General features: G+C 34.0%; 2 protein-coding genes across 3 annotated transcripts; both read left to right on the forward strand.

Annotated features, from left to right (window-relative positions):
- Positions 1-1,991: 1,991 nt before the first annotated feature.
- On the forward strand, positions 1,992-4,919 carry LOC126714748 (SEC1 family transport protein SLY1-like). Its single transcript, XM_050415037.1, has 2 exons — positions 1,992-2,227; positions 2,614-4,919. Exons 1-2 carry the CDS (start codon positions 2,197-2,199, stop codon positions 4,422-4,424), a joined length of 1,842 nt encoding a protein of 613 aa, XP_050270994.1. The 5' UTR covers positions 1,992-2,196; the 3' UTR covers positions 4,425-4,919.
- Positions 4,920-8,639: 3,720 nt separating this feature from the next.
- On the forward strand, positions 8,640-13,448 carry LOC126714749 (proteasome subunit beta type-7-B). Of its 2 annotated transcripts, none has more exons than XM_050415038.1 (9): positions 8,640-8,806; positions 10,375-10,537; positions 11,335-11,476; positions 11,629-11,725; positions 11,807-11,876; positions 11,980-12,084; positions 12,434-12,532; positions 12,637-12,724; positions 13,071-13,448. In XM_050415038.1, the coding sequence occupies exons 2-9, from the start codon at positions 10,394-10,396 to the stop codon at positions 13,145-13,147; spliced, it is 822 nt and encodes a 273-aa protein (XP_050270995.1). In that variant the 5' UTR covers positions 8,640-8,806; positions 10,375-10,393; the 3' UTR covers positions 13,148-13,448. The 2 variants fall into 2 exon arrangements, with proteins under 2 accessions (XP_050270995.1, XP_050270996.1); XM_050415039.1 differs by lacking the exon at positions 8,640-8,806 and adding an exon at positions 9,349-9,515.
- The last annotated feature ends 1,295 nt before the right edge of the window (positions 13,449-14,743 follow it).

Raw genomic sequence — 14,743 nt, forward strand, 5'->3', positions numbered from 1 at the left:
AAATTGTTGTCTGGTTAAAAAAAAAAATAAAAAACAACTTTTTTTAGAGAGAGAAAAAATTATAACTTTTTAAGTAAATATCATTTAATGTTTTGCATTTTGGTTAAAAACATACAATTTTGCTGCATAAAAAAGTAAAATTTTGCAAAAATACCCCCCAAAAAATTAAACTTTAGTAAAAGAATAGTATTAACTTAAAAAAAAAAAAAAATGTAAGTTATAGAATTTTTTTATGGGTTTTTTTTAAATAAGTCTACATTTTCAAACATCTCATACTTAGGGGTGGCAAAATCAACCCAAACTCATTTATCCATCCAAACCTACTCACAAAAATAAGACCTAACCTCACCAAATTATTAATTGGGTCAAATGGGTATTAACTCAACTAAATCCAATTAACATGAGTATTCTAATTAGGCACCCAATTAGATCCAAATATTACCCACATATCATTTACCCAAATTATTCAACCCTAAAATACCTCTAAAACCACTTAAAAGGACCAAAATACCCTTAGATCCACCAAAATGACTAAAATACACTCCAAATAACAAAAAATACCTCGAAATCTCTAAAATAATGAAAATATCTTCTTCTTCTTTTTTGAGAGAGAGAGTTTTAACTTATGGCGTCCACTCCTAATAATAGCTCTTTATCATCAGACCAAGACACCAATCAATTTTTGGTGTAGGCAGGAATTGAACCCCAGATCTCTTATACAACCATCAGAGACTTTACTAGTTGAGATAACTGGAACCCACAATGAAAAATATCTTTGAATCTCTAAAATGACCAAAATACTTCCAGAATCTCTAAAATAAACTAAAATACCCTAAAATTTCTAAAAATAACCAAAATACCCCCAAAATTTCTAAAACAACCAAAAATACCCTAGTACCTCTTTAAAGACCGAAAAATACCTTGAAAACTCTTTTAAAAACCATAACACCCAAAAACCTCTAAAATGACCAAAATACCCCCCAAAACCTTTAAAATGACCAAAATATCCCAAAAGTCTCTAAAATGAGCCAAAATATCCAAAAACCACTAAAATAACCAAAATACTTTCGAAACTTCTAAAATTACCAAAAACCTCTAAAATGATTTAAAACCCAAAAAATCTCTAAAACAACCAAAATACCTTTGAAAACATCCAAAATGAGAAAAACACTCGTAAACCTCTAAGATGACCAAAATATCCTGAAATATGAAATATCTAAAACGATCAAAATATTCTCAAAACCTGACTAAAAATAACCCTGAAACCTTTGCAATTGCCAAAACTACCCTCAAATCTCTAAAATGATTAAAAATACCCTCAAAATATCTAAAATGACCAAAATACTTTTGAGACATTTAAAATGACCAAAATACTCTTAAATCTCTAAAATGACCAAAATACACCTTAAACTTCTAAAATGACAAAAAAATAAAAAATAAAAAATCTCAAATCTCTAAAATGGCTAAAATACTCTAATTTATGTATCTAACTCATTTATGCCCAATCCAAACTTCACCCGTTTGACACCCTACTCAAAATAAAATAAAGGATTAATAATTTGGGGTGGGTGAATATTTTAAAAGCTCTAAAATGACCAAAAAAAATCTCAAATCTCTAAAAATGGCTAAAATACTCTAATTTATGTATCTAACTCTTTTATGGCCAATCTATTTAACACCCATTTAACACCCTACTCAAAATAAAATAAAGGACTGATAATTTGGGGTGAGTGAATATTTTAAAAGCTCAAAACTCATTTTAAATTGCCAATCCAACCTCCTTTCCACTTGTTTATTAACACGGTTTTTGAGAATCATGAAAAAATAAATACTAGTAGACATATAGTGAAACATTTTACTATAAATATAATGAAAATGAACACAATTTTGTAAGATGAAAGACAGAAAGAGTGTTTTTAATTTGATAATACCCTCTCTCTCTTTTTTGTTGGCTGAGTTATTTATGAAATAATTTCATGTCATTATCATACATTAAAAAAAAAAATCAAAATCCCATAATGAAATAATTTTCTGAAGACATTCTCAAAAAAGAAAATAAAAAATTTCCGAAGAAACAAACACAGACAGAACGCATCGCTTTCTCAGGCACAGAGCCCCCAAATTTGCAGAGCTCAAAAAAAAACATTTTACGTAAGCGAAAATTACTGGTGTTTTCGGAACACAGTTTTCACTGCCATGGCTCTCAATCTCCGTCAAAAGCAAACAGGTACTCTCTCTCTCACTCTGGATCTTCTTCTTGCTTGCTTTAGATCTTTTTTTTTTTTTCTTTTTTTTTTTTCAAATCTGGGAAACTAAATTGAAATTCCAACAATTAATCGAAAACCCATTTCGTTTATGAGAAGATTAGCTTATACCCACCTAATTTCATCCATAAATTTTATGTTTTTGGCTAAAAAAAGAGACTGAAATGGAATTATTTTCTGTAGTGTTCAATTGGGTCTGCAATTTTTGGTTCAGAAAATGTCAATCTCTGCATTAACAAAGTAACCGAAATAAAATTCGAACAATTAAACAATAACCCATTTCATATATGTGTGAATTAAGTGTATATGTGTTTTTGAATTCGATGTGTTATATTGTTTGTGAGTTCAGAATGTATTACCCGAATGTTGAATTTGAACCAACCCGTGAATGCAACGGGTACTGCAAACGAGGAGGTGTACAAGATCTTGATCTATGATAAGTTTTGCCAAAACATCCTGTCCCCATTGATTCGTGTCAAGGACCTTCGAAAGCATGGTGTGACCTTATACTTTCTCATTGATAAGGATCGAAAACCAGTCCATGATGTGCCTGCCGTGTATTTTGTCCAAGCCAATCAATCCAACATTCAGCGAATCATTGCTGATGCCTCCCGGTCGCTGTATGATACTTTTCACTTGAATTTTTCATCCGCTGTACCCCGCCTGCTGCTTGAAGATATTGCATCTGGGACTTTGAGTTCGGATTCAATCCAACGGATTGCAAAGGTGCATGATCAGTACTTGGAGTTTGTGACATTGGAGGATAATTTGTTTTCGTTGGCACAGAAGTCTAGTTTTGTGCAATTGAATGATCCATCAGCTGGGGATCGTGAGATTGAGGAGATTGTGGAGAGGATTGTAACTGGTTTGTTTTGTGTATTGGCTACACTGGCCGTGGTGCCAATAATTAGGTGCCCACGTGGTGGGCCAGCTGAGATGGTTGCTTCAGCATTAGATCAGAGATTGCGAGACCATTTGTTGTCGAAGAACAATTTGTTTACAGAAGGTGGGAGTTTCACGAGCTCTTTCCAGCGGCCAGTTTTGTGTATATTTGATAGGAATTTTGAGTTGTCAGTTGCAATACAGCATGATTTTAGGTATCGAGCTCTTGTTCATGATGTTCTTGGATTGAGACTGAATAGGTTGAGTGTACAAGGTGAAAAGGGTGGGATGAAGTCGTTTGAGTTGGATAGTTCTGACCCATTTTGGGTGGCTAATGGATTGTTGGAATTTCCTGAAGTCGCAGTGGAGATTGAGACTCAATTGAACAAGTATAAGAAGGATGTTGATGAGGTCAATAGGAGGACCGGTGGGACTGACGGGGCAGAGTTTGATGGGACAGACTTGATGGGGAACACGAAGCATTTGATGAATGCAGTGAACTCACTGCCTGAGTTGACAGAGCGGAAGCAGGTGATAGATAAGCACACCAATATTGCAACTGTTTTGTTGGGTGAGATCAAGGAGAGGTCACTTGATTCTTATGCAAAAAAGGAGAATGAGATGTTGGTCAGAGGAACCATTGATCGGAATGAGCTCCTTGGTGTGCTCAGAGGGAAAGGGACAAAGCTGGATAAGCTGAGGTTCGCTATCATGTATCTGATCTCTTCAGAAAGCATTAATCAATCGGAAGCGGAATCAGTAGAAGCAGCACTCAAAGAGTCCGAGGTTGATACTAGTGCATTTCAGTATGTGAAAAAATTGAAGTCATTGAATGTCTCAATGGCATCAGCAAATTCAGCCAGCAGAAATAACATTGTCGACTGGGCTGAGAAATTTTATGCTGTGACTGCTGGTGTGAAGAATCTCTTATCTAGTGATAGGCAATTGGCATTGCCAAGGACAGTGGAAGCCTTGATGGAAGGGAAGCCGAATCCTGAAATTGATAATTACCTCGTATTTGATCCTCGCACTCCCAAGTCAGGTTCTGGTAGTAGTCATTTGAAAGGACCGTTTAAGGAAGCTATTGTGTTCATGATTGGCGGTGGTAATTATGTTGAGTACGGGAGCTTGCAAGAGCTTGTACAGCACCAGCAGCCTGTCAAGCATGTTATATATGGAACTACAGAAATTCTCACAGGAGTGGAGTTTATTGAGCAGCTTACACTGTTGGGGCATAAGATGGGATTTGGGAGTAGCACTGCTGCTCCAACTCCTTAATACAGATGTGTCTTTCGTTCTCTTTGAAGCTTGCAGTTTGGCATGGCACCTTATACATGGTTGAGGGGAGGTACTGTGGAAAGTTAAAAAGCAATAATTAATTGAATATAGATTTGAAGCTGGCTATTTCAGAACTGATGCGGATATTGTTGGACAATGCATTTCTTTCCTGATTCCGAGGCACGCGTGCTGGTTTCAAATGATACTTAATATTGACTGCCTTTCAGAATCTCAAAGTATGCCTCTTTATCTTTCATCATGGGGTTTCTTCCATTGAAAATCTGTATTTAACTTTATTGAAGAGTTTGAAGTAAGTTTCTGCAGTTAGAAAATATTCTTTTTTCTTAGCTGTTCTTGAAACTAAACTTGTGAGAAAGATATGTTAATTTTTTCCATACGTTACTATGAGTGCTACCCTGATTAACATTTGGCAGTGTAAGTTACCTGATGTATGTGTTGATTGGAAATTGTCTGGAAGAATCATTTCTGTATCTACTCTTCAGTAAGTAAAACTTGTGGATGAATGTTACTTGTTATTGGTCAGTACTTGTATGTAATGTAATATATAAATTGCAAGAACAATGCCAAGAGCTCGATTGTTGGCACCTTTTGGTGTTTCCCAAACATCAAGGGTTCAAATCCCCTTTTCCCGTTGTAATTATTGAACTATTAACAAAAAAAATGAAAAAGAAAAAAGCAAGAACCACTTGCTCTCTTTCAATGGACACTAACTTTCACGGGCTCTACTTTGGCCTTGCATTCACGTATTTTGAACGCTCCGGTTTTCATTATGAGCTCCAACTCAAATGGCAGCTCTTTTTCTTGTAAGAGTAAGGTGGAGGGTGAAGATCATCGGGCTCAAAGCACTTGGGGAGGTACCACTTGAAGTAAAGAGTTTGCTGGTAATGAATGACCATTTTAAACACAAGGAAACAAAGCTACTACAAGGTGAGAAATAATGCAAGAAACCAATATAATCAGCAACATTGATTCAATATAATTATCTTATTCGCAACCCCATTTGAATTCTCCTTCACACCAAAGGCTTCAAGGACTGCATCTAAAATTGCACTTGCACTAAGAGACTTTATTATCATCTGCCAGGGACAAATGAAAGGAACTCTTTTTAGTACAACTATCAGCGATAAAAATAACCTCTGACTGACAACAAAGCATACATATTAAACAATTCCAATAAATGGTTCATTGGAAAAGGAAACATGCTGTTAAGAAAAACCCAAGTTAGAAAAAGGGAAAACAAATTACAATGGAACAAGGCAAAGGCGCATCAATTAATGTTCTTAAACAGGGAGAAAAAACTATATTTCATAAAATATTTTTTTAAATCCCTACAAGATAAAGTTTAGCCTAAGATATACGATGAATAATTGATATTTAGAGGTGATAAAAAAATTGTAGAGGCAACTTAAAAAAAAATATATAAGTGAAATGAAGTCAAAAACTACTGGATGAATGTCCAAATTGGAACATGACAAGCGATTGCGTAGATCTATTTGAAAATCTTGTCTGTCAACTCAATTTTAACACTGCTAATGATTTTGGTTAGAAGAACATGCCATCATTAACTCAATTCCAAATATATGCTAAGAAGTAACTGAGTTGTACCAAATGATAGCCTAGTTGGTATTCCATATCTATGGTTCAAATCACAAATTCCTAGCAAGAAAAAGCATCAAGCTTAAAAAAAAAAAATTAAAAAAAAAAATAATAAAAAAATGTTTTTATCATTTAAAAAAAATCTCAAAAATACATTTTATCAAAAAAGAAATTGTCACGTACCAAAGATTTTTTTTTTTTTTTTTGTGATAATTGATATTTTAATATATATTAATTCATTACTTTGAGATCATTTTTATTTTAATTTTGACATTTCATTGGGTTGGGATAAGGTGTGCATGCCTATGGCTAAAGGAGGCTTGGGTATTAGGAAATTGACCACTTTCAATAAAGCATTACTAGGAAAGTGGTTTTGGCATTTTGAGTCGAGGAGAATAGGCTTTGGAAGAGGTTGGTAGCTATGAAATTTGGGGAAGATTGGGGGGGGTGCGTGATGGACCTCTAAGTTGGGAAGGGGTGGCCATGGTTGTGGTTTGTGGAGAAGTATTCGGATGGGCTGGGAAGTTTTTAACAAAAATGTCTAGTATAAGGTTGGAGTGGGGGATAGAGTGAATTTTTGGAAAGACTGGTGGTGTGGAGATCTTCCTCTCAAATTGGCTTTTCCAATTTTGTACAATTTTGTTGTGAACAGAGAGGCTTTCGTAGAGTCATATTTGATTTGTCAAGGGGTAGGGGATAAGAGAATTTGGGATGTTCACTTCAATCATGGTCCTAATGATTGGGAGCCAAATGTGGTGGACGAGTTCCTACGTCTCTTGGCATCCAATTTACCTTCAAGGACTGATGGTGATCGTTTGAAATGGAAGTTGACAAAAAAAAGGGATTTTACTATTCGTTCATATTATCATAAGTTACATGAATCGTCTTCTGTTGTTCTTCCTTAGAAAGGCATTTGGAAGGTTAAGGCACCCCATCGTGTCTCTTTCTTTGTTTGGACAGCTGCATGGGATAGGATCCTCATGGGAGATAACCTGCGGCTTAGGGGTTTTGATTTCGTCGACTGGTGCATTATGTGTCGTCGTTGTGGTGAGACAGTGGATCATTTGTTGTTACATTGTGGAAAGGCTCCTCGGCTGTGGTGCTTTGTCTTTAGGATTTTTGGGATTTCATGGGTTTCCTCATGTACGATGTCAGATTTTCTATTTAATTGGTGGAATTGGTTGGGGAAGCATTCTTCTTACATCTGGAACTTAGTTCCGTTGCATTTGATGTGGTTTATTTGGAGGGAACGCAATCGGCGGACGTTTGAGGATTTGGATAGATCCGAGGACCAAATGCTTGCTCTCTTTTCTGATTACCTTTTTGATTGGGCTAGGACTTGGGGACTCACATCTAGTGACTCTCTTCCTCTTTTCCTTAGCTCTCTTTCTTTGTAATTTATGTTTTTTTTTTTTATGTTTTTTTGTTTTCCCTTCTTTTTTGTACTTTTGATATGCTGATGTTATTTTGCATCTAGTAGTTTTCTTGAATATATTTTTTCTTACCTATCAAAAAAAAAAAAAAAAAAAAAAAAACCTATACTGAATTTATACAATTTTGTGACTTATATATATATATTTATATATATCACTAATAGTTTCAATACTTTGATGGAAATATTTCTAGTTAATATCTCAAGATATGATTTTCAATTTTTTAAAACAAAAATTAAGAGTTGATTGAGATTAAAAAATTAAGTAAAAATTAGGCTAAAATGCATTTTACATCTTTAGGTTTGAGTCGCTTTTAAATCAATCCTTCAACTTTCAAAAATTGCATTTTGCACTCTTAACTATTAAGACAATGCTAAGATGCCCATTTTGTCAAAGTTTGTCAATTTATTTTTTGTCATTAACCCGATATAAAATGACGTCATTTCACCAAAATTTTAATTGCTTCATTTGTCAAAAAAGAAAAGGAAAAACAAGATACCAATAGACTAGTACTCCTTTGAGAGTAGGGGTGTGCATTCAATCCATTGACTACATCCAACCCAACTTGATGTCTTGGGGTTAGTTATTAATGGGTTGATGGGTTAACTCGGTCCTCTCCTCTTTTTTTAAGCTTAGGTTGGTTCGGTCGGGTTAATAAAATGTTCAACCCAAGTAACTATACCCAATCCGTGTTATTAGGCTTGGTTGTGTTAATTGAAATCATTTATTAGGAACCTAAATAGTTTATTAAATGGGTATCTTAATTTTCTTTTCTTTTATTATTATTTTTGTAAAAAAAAAAAATTGTAGAAATTAGAAAGTTGGCATAACGATGTCGTTTTATAGTAGTAAGATTATGACGGATCTTGATAGAAGGGGCATATCAATATCATCCTAAATCCTAATAGTTAAGTATATAATATTTACTCAAAAAAAAAGTATATAATATTTAATTTTTTAAAATCAATTTAATAGGTACTCCAAACTTAAAGATGGTAAAAATAAAATGCATATTTTAACCTAAGAATTAAGGGAAAAATTTAAGTCCAGTTTTTTTGTGCCCGTTAAGACATGGACACATGTGAAACACTTATTAGGTGTACACAACAAGAAGCCCAAAGCCCAGTTCCAAAACTTAAAATGGGTTTAAGAAAAAAGGGACGTATATACAATAGAAGCCATAATAAAAAAAAAAGCTCTCAAAGTCTTGGATTTCTCTTCTAGGTTTTCCATAGATAAAGAAAAATAAAATAAAATAAAAAACTATAATAATAATCTCTCACTGGTATTCGCTTTTGCTTGGCAATTGGGTTTCCTCGGAGTCTCTCTCAGGTAAATCTTGTTCCTTATTTTCCACAACGTTGTTGTTCTCTGTTAACCTTAGCTACGAGATTTCGATCTTTTCGATTCCAAGTGTGGGACTTTTTTACTTTTTTTACTCTCTGCGTATGAATCACGATTAGGGTAGCTTGTAAAATGTTAGTATTATGAATTTCAAGTGAAATTTGTGAAAGATCGTGTGTTTTATTAGTTTGCACTTGTAATTATTGATTATTGTGGAGCAAAAAATTGTGGGTTTTGATCTGATAAGCTTGAAAATTTGTGGGCTTGACCCATTTGTGTGTTTTTGTGTGAGAGAGAGAGAGAGAGAGAGATTTTATAAGATCGAGCATTGAACGTTGTTACATGGGTGCAGTTCCTTTTAGGTGATTAATTTAGCTTAACATGCTAAATACTTAGTGGGTTTTGATCTTGAAAGCTTGAAAATTTATGGGTTTGAGCCATTTGTGTGTGAGTGAGAAAATTGTACAACATCAGTCATTGAATATTGTTGCGTGGATACGGTTTCTTTTATGTGATTAATTTGAAGTTAAATTCTGATTACCTAGTTTGCACTTGAACTAATAGCTGACTGGGGAAAAAAAAATTCTGGGTTTTGATCTGGAAAGCTTGAAAATTTGTGGGCTTGAGCTGTTTGGGTGTGAGAAAGTTGTACAAGGTCAGACATTTGACATAGGTACCTGTATTCTGTTTCTTCTAGGTGATTATTTTGTAATTAAATGCTAATTACTTAGTTTGCACTTGAACTTATAACTGCTTGGTTTTGATCTGGAAAGCTTGTAAATTTATGGGCTTGAGTCATTTGGGTGTGTGAGAAAGTTGTACAAGATTAGATATTAAACGTACTTATAAAAAATAAAATATAATATAATATATATATATGTATAAAAAAATAAAAAAAATAAAAAAAAAACGAAAACAAAGCTTTAGTCCCAAATATTTTGGGGTTATCTATGGATACTGTTTCTTCTAGGTGATTAATTTAAAGTTAAATGCTAATTAATTAGTTTGCACTTTGCACCTGAACTTATAGCTGACAGGGGGGAATAAAAACTTAGGTTTTGATCTGGAAAGCTTGAAAATTGTGGTCTTGACTCTTGAGCCATTTGTGTGTGCAGTCAAGATAAAAACTAAGAAACCCCAATACCACCCTAACTTGTTTTCTTACCACCAGAGCTAGGGGCCCAGAGGTCTCAAACTTGATAGGGTAGCTGTTGATATAGACTTGTTGAAGCATAGGGTTTCTAAATCAGGGTCTGATATAACGTGTTTGATTGCTTAGTAGATTTATTATGAGGGTGGAAAAGGAACTGAAATTTCAGATTTTAGGGTTTTCATTATTTTAGACCAGTGGAAGGGTACAAAAACTCCTACTCAGTTGAACTCAATACAATATTTGGCTTAGTTGAGCTGGTTTTTTATTTAATAAAACTTTCTGAAACACAAAAATATATAGGTGCAAAGTTTTTCTTTTGCTTTTTTTCTCTTTGTTTTGATAATTGGTTTTCATGGTAGATGGGTGTGATAACCGATAAGTATCTTTTGCTTTCTATGTGCAGGTTAAGTTGAAGTTTTAAGATGTCTAACTCGGCTATAGATGTTCCCCCCAAGGGCGGATTTAGTTTTGATCTCTGCAGAAGAAATGACATGCTTAGTAAGAAGGGAGTTCAGCCACCATCATATCGGAAGACAGGAACTACAATTGTTGGTTTAGTTTTCCAGGTATGACTGTTTGATGTGCTATTGATCAGCTATTGTTATATATATATATATATATATATATATATATTTTTTTTTTTTTTTTATATGTATGAGATATGATGCTCGAAAAAGTAGTGAATGAATTGCAGATTGAGCCGTATTTCTCACTGATAAATACTTCCTGACTTTCAAGCTAATGATGTTGATGCTAGGTTCACAGAGTCAAAATTTATGCATTAATATTACTTGGCACGTAGATCAAACAACTGGATCATAAGTGAATGATTTATTTTGTTAAATATATTTATCATAACCGTATATTCAAATAGATGGATTGCTATCATGTGTAGTCATTTAGAATTGATATTGCTTTTGTATCATTCCTGTAAGAATTTAAGTGCATGTTCATAATTTGCATATCAGAATAAAAGTAGCATTGCAATAATCTTGTTCTGATTCTTCTGACAGTACAGATGAAAAAGACTTCTGAAATGGAAACTATTGAGCGCATAATTAAATGCATGTAGTTTGTAGATGGCATATAGTATAGTAGTGATAATTAGTTGGAACTGGTGCAATAGAAAAGCAAATAAATAGTGTAGTAATTAGTTATGATCTTGAAAAAATAAATAGTACAGTAGTGAGAGTTATTTAATGATATGCATGATTATTAGTAGACACCCATCACATATTCATGTGCTCCAAATGTACATGAGCATATATATGTTGTTATTTGTTTGTTTTAGGTAGTGTATTCTGAGAGACTTCTTCCAGGATTTATATACTTATCTTTTATTCCTTTTCAACATTTTATTCAGGATGGCGTCATTCTTGGAGCAGATACGAGAGCCACTGAAGGACCCATAGTTTGTGATAAGAACTGTGAAAAGATACATTATATGGCACCAAACATATATTGTTGTGGAGCAGGAACTGCTGCTGATACAGAGGCAGTAACAGGTATTTGTTAATGTGGATGTTTAATGTGGTTATATTTGTTGCACTATTGTTGTTTAGCACCTCAAGGCTGCAGGAAGATGAAGGATATGAAATTGTCTTATTTTCTTTGTACGACCATAGCTAATGCACTGCTTTGGTGTTTACTTATTTAGACATGGTCAGCTCACAGCTACAACTGCATCGCTACCATACTGGTCGAGAATCAAGGGTTGTTACAGCATTGACCCTTCTTAAGAAACACCTTTTCAAGTAAGTTTATTTGTTTCGGACACTTCTTGACTTATATCTAGTTAAATGGCATAAAATTCTAACTGCTGAATATGGTTTCAGCTACCAAGGCCATGTTTCAGCTGCTCTGGTTCTTGGTGGGGTTGATGTTACTGGACCTCATCTACATACTGTGAGTTTAGTTTCAAGCATTTAATTTGGCAATAACCTTCTATATTAGCTTTCATAATTAGTTGATTTCTTAAGGTTGAATGTTGAAACCTATATTTTGGTAGATATATCCCCATGGATCAACTGACACGCTGCCGTTTGCAACAATGGGATCTGGTTCACTTGCTGCCATGGCCATGTTCGAGTCCAAGTACAAAGAAGGCCTGACTGTAAGTCAGAATGTTATGGTTGTAAAGTTTTTTACATGTTTGATGAGCTCACAATGATGTAGTAGTAGTTAAGATATAGACAACTTCAATACAACTTTCACTTCAATGTTCATCTATTATGATGATGAGTAATTATCTTTCTATCTTCAATTATGATTTACATATGCTTGTGTGTCCATTACAACTGTCAGGAGGCTAAATTTTAGTATCTCAAGAAACTAGTAACTTGTAGGAGACAAACATGGCTGCTTTAGCATGACCTGCTTTCTACTTTAACAGTATTGATTGTTTCTGAAATGCTTATTTAGTTTTCTCACTTGACCTTATTTCCTGGCCTCCTGTGCTGCAGAGGGACGAAGGAATCAAACTTGTTGTTGAAGCTATATGCTCTGGTATATTTAATGATTTGGGAAGTGGAAGCAATGTTGATGTTTGTGTGATAACCAAGGTTTGTTGTTCCTTGCAAGTTTTCACCACTTAATTGTTGTGGTAAAAGTAATTCTTAATCTAATACTGATGCAAGTTTCTTCTCCTCTTGAACTGCTGCCACAGGGGCACAAGGAGTACCTTAGAAACCATCTGTTGCCTAATCCCCGTACCTATGTCAATCCAAAAGGCTTTTCTTTTACTAAGAAGACCGGTTAGTGACATACTCCCTAGCTTTATTTATTATACATACATTTACGATATCCCTAGCATATTTGCTCAATTTTATGGCTGGCTGATTTTGGTCGGTACAGTTAAATTAATGCGCAATTTAGCTTGTTCATGGCTTATAAGTATTGCTTTTTCCAGATGGTTCATCTTTAATGCTTGCTAGGAAGCTTGCCTTATTAGTATATTTTATTTGCATTCCTTCGTTTAAGCAAAGACTGAGATTGACATATTCAGCTCCTTAACTCTTGCCTCGTTTCAGCAATATGATGCTTACTCTTGTAAAATTTGTTACTGACTGTTTGATTATATTCCTTTTACTATGTTTACAGAAGTTCTCTTAACGAAGATTACTCCATTGAAGGAGAAGGTGGAAGTGATTGAAGGAGGAGATGCAATGGAAGAGTGAAATCCATCACACAGGAGCAGTAACTGTGTCAGTTGCATTGTTTTTTGCAACTTCCATTATAATTGTTGTATTAAGCAGAATGCTGATGTAGTTTTCAGTATTCAGCTTCAATATCTCAATGTCTCGACATTAACTTGTTATGGATTATACTTTCCAAACTCACATGCAGGCTGGCAAGATAATTTGGTCATTTGTTCTGTATGTGTCTTGTATCCTGATTTAAGATCCTGATTGCTTAAATCGTACCTCAGATTCACACTTCGTAGAAACTCAATTTTATTGAGTAATCTCTAGTTTTAAACTGCTGTGTTTTAATGTGATTTTCATTGATTGAACGCAAAAGTAGAGATTAGACTGTGAAGGTCTAGTGCTGGGTGATTTTTATTATATAACATTACAACCCGATAATTTAAATCATGATTTCATTAGTGTGGGTTCACTGATAAAACCATGACAGCTATGCCAATTGGAAAAATAGGCCCAGACTGTGATTCCTACGTTCCTTTAAATCTTGATATGATGATTATCTTAAAGCAAAGCAACTAGGGCCATTTTGAGGGAGTTTACTCAAAAGTGTATTGTTATAGGACATGGAATCAAACTGATATTGAAGAAAACATTGTTAAACAAACACCGGAAACAAATATTTTAATAAAGAGACTGATCACGATGGATTTCATCAGGTCATCTCTTGGTTCCTGTTGCTACATTATCCTTTTGATATTTTTTTTTTTCCTTAAAAAAAAAAAGTCTAATGTAGGTGGGATATGATTTTAGGTTTCTTATTTGATAACAACAGAACTTATGGTCAAACCTAAAGTGATAAACATATGGAAATTGTTAACATTTGCAGTTTACATATCAAATAACAAAAACCACCAATGGAAATCCTACTGCGGTACTGCTAGTGCTAGTATTGTATCAAATTACGTTTTTATTCACAAAGAAACTAGTACAGTGGATTCATAAAAGATAAAATTATAAAGATAGAGATAATCCGAATAAACTAGTCTTCCAAAGTTACTTTCTATGATTCTCAAAAAAAAAAAAAAAAAAAAAAAAAAAAATGGAGGTTACTTTCTCTCATACATTTCTTCTCCCTCACGTAAACAGAAACACATGCGTACGATATCCTCTCTACATTTTGCTCAAACCATCAAATTAAGAGTCCCAAAAGAAGGATAGGCCTATGTTTGAAGGAAGCCGAAAGTGAAAAGAAGTTCCAAAAAAGTTGTATTGACAGCAGGAATTGCTTTCGATGCGTGAATCCTGATAAACATATGAACACCTATGTACAAGTGTTGCTGAAATAACAATCCTCCTAAATTTTGTTTTATGAACCTAAAAGATAAAATACAATTCCTCCTTTGTCCTTGAGTTACCTTATTTTCATGGATTAACCTGATGATGTCCCTAGTTTATCATTAGCATCTTTATGAAATCTCTATTTTTCTTACGATATATCTGATTAGGAAAAAAAAAAAGCTTAATCAAATCACTATAATGATTAATGAATAACTCAATCGAATATCAATTTTGCAACACGTTAGGGACATTATTATATTTCCTTATACCTCAAATAAAATATGAGAAATT

This window comes from Quercus robur, chromosome 2 (genome assembly GCF_932294415.1).
Source record: "Quercus robur chromosome 2, dhQueRobu3.1, whole genome shotgun sequence".
Classification (NCBI taxonomy): domain Eukaryota; kingdom Viridiplantae; phylum Streptophyta; class Magnoliopsida; order Fagales; family Fagaceae; genus Quercus; species Quercus robur.

What these genes read in the sequence shown, in the direction of transcription:
- LOC126714748 (XM_050415037.1), top strand. Translation starts at nt 2,197, where the DNA reads ATGGCTCTCAATCTCCGTCAAAAGCAAACAG. An exon ending in TCTCCGTCAAAAGCAAACAG is followed by an intron (nt 2,228 to 2,613) that starts GTACTCTCTCTC and finishes TTGTGAGTTCAG; the next exon opens with AATGTATTACCCGAATGTTG.
- LOC126714749 (XM_050415038.1), top strand. Translation starts at nt 10,394, where the DNA reads ATGTCTAACTCGGCTATAGATGTTCCCCCCAAGGGCGGATTTAGTTTT. An exon ending in CTGGACCTCATCTACATACT is followed by an intron (nt 11,877 to 11,979) that starts GTGAGTTTAGTT and finishes ATATTTTGGTAG; the next exon opens with ATATATCCCCATGGATCAAC. An exon ending in TTCTTTTACTAAGAAGACCG is followed by an intron (nt 12,725 to 13,070) that starts GTTAGTGACATA and finishes CTATGTTTACAG; the next exon opens with AAGTTCTCTTAACGAAGATT.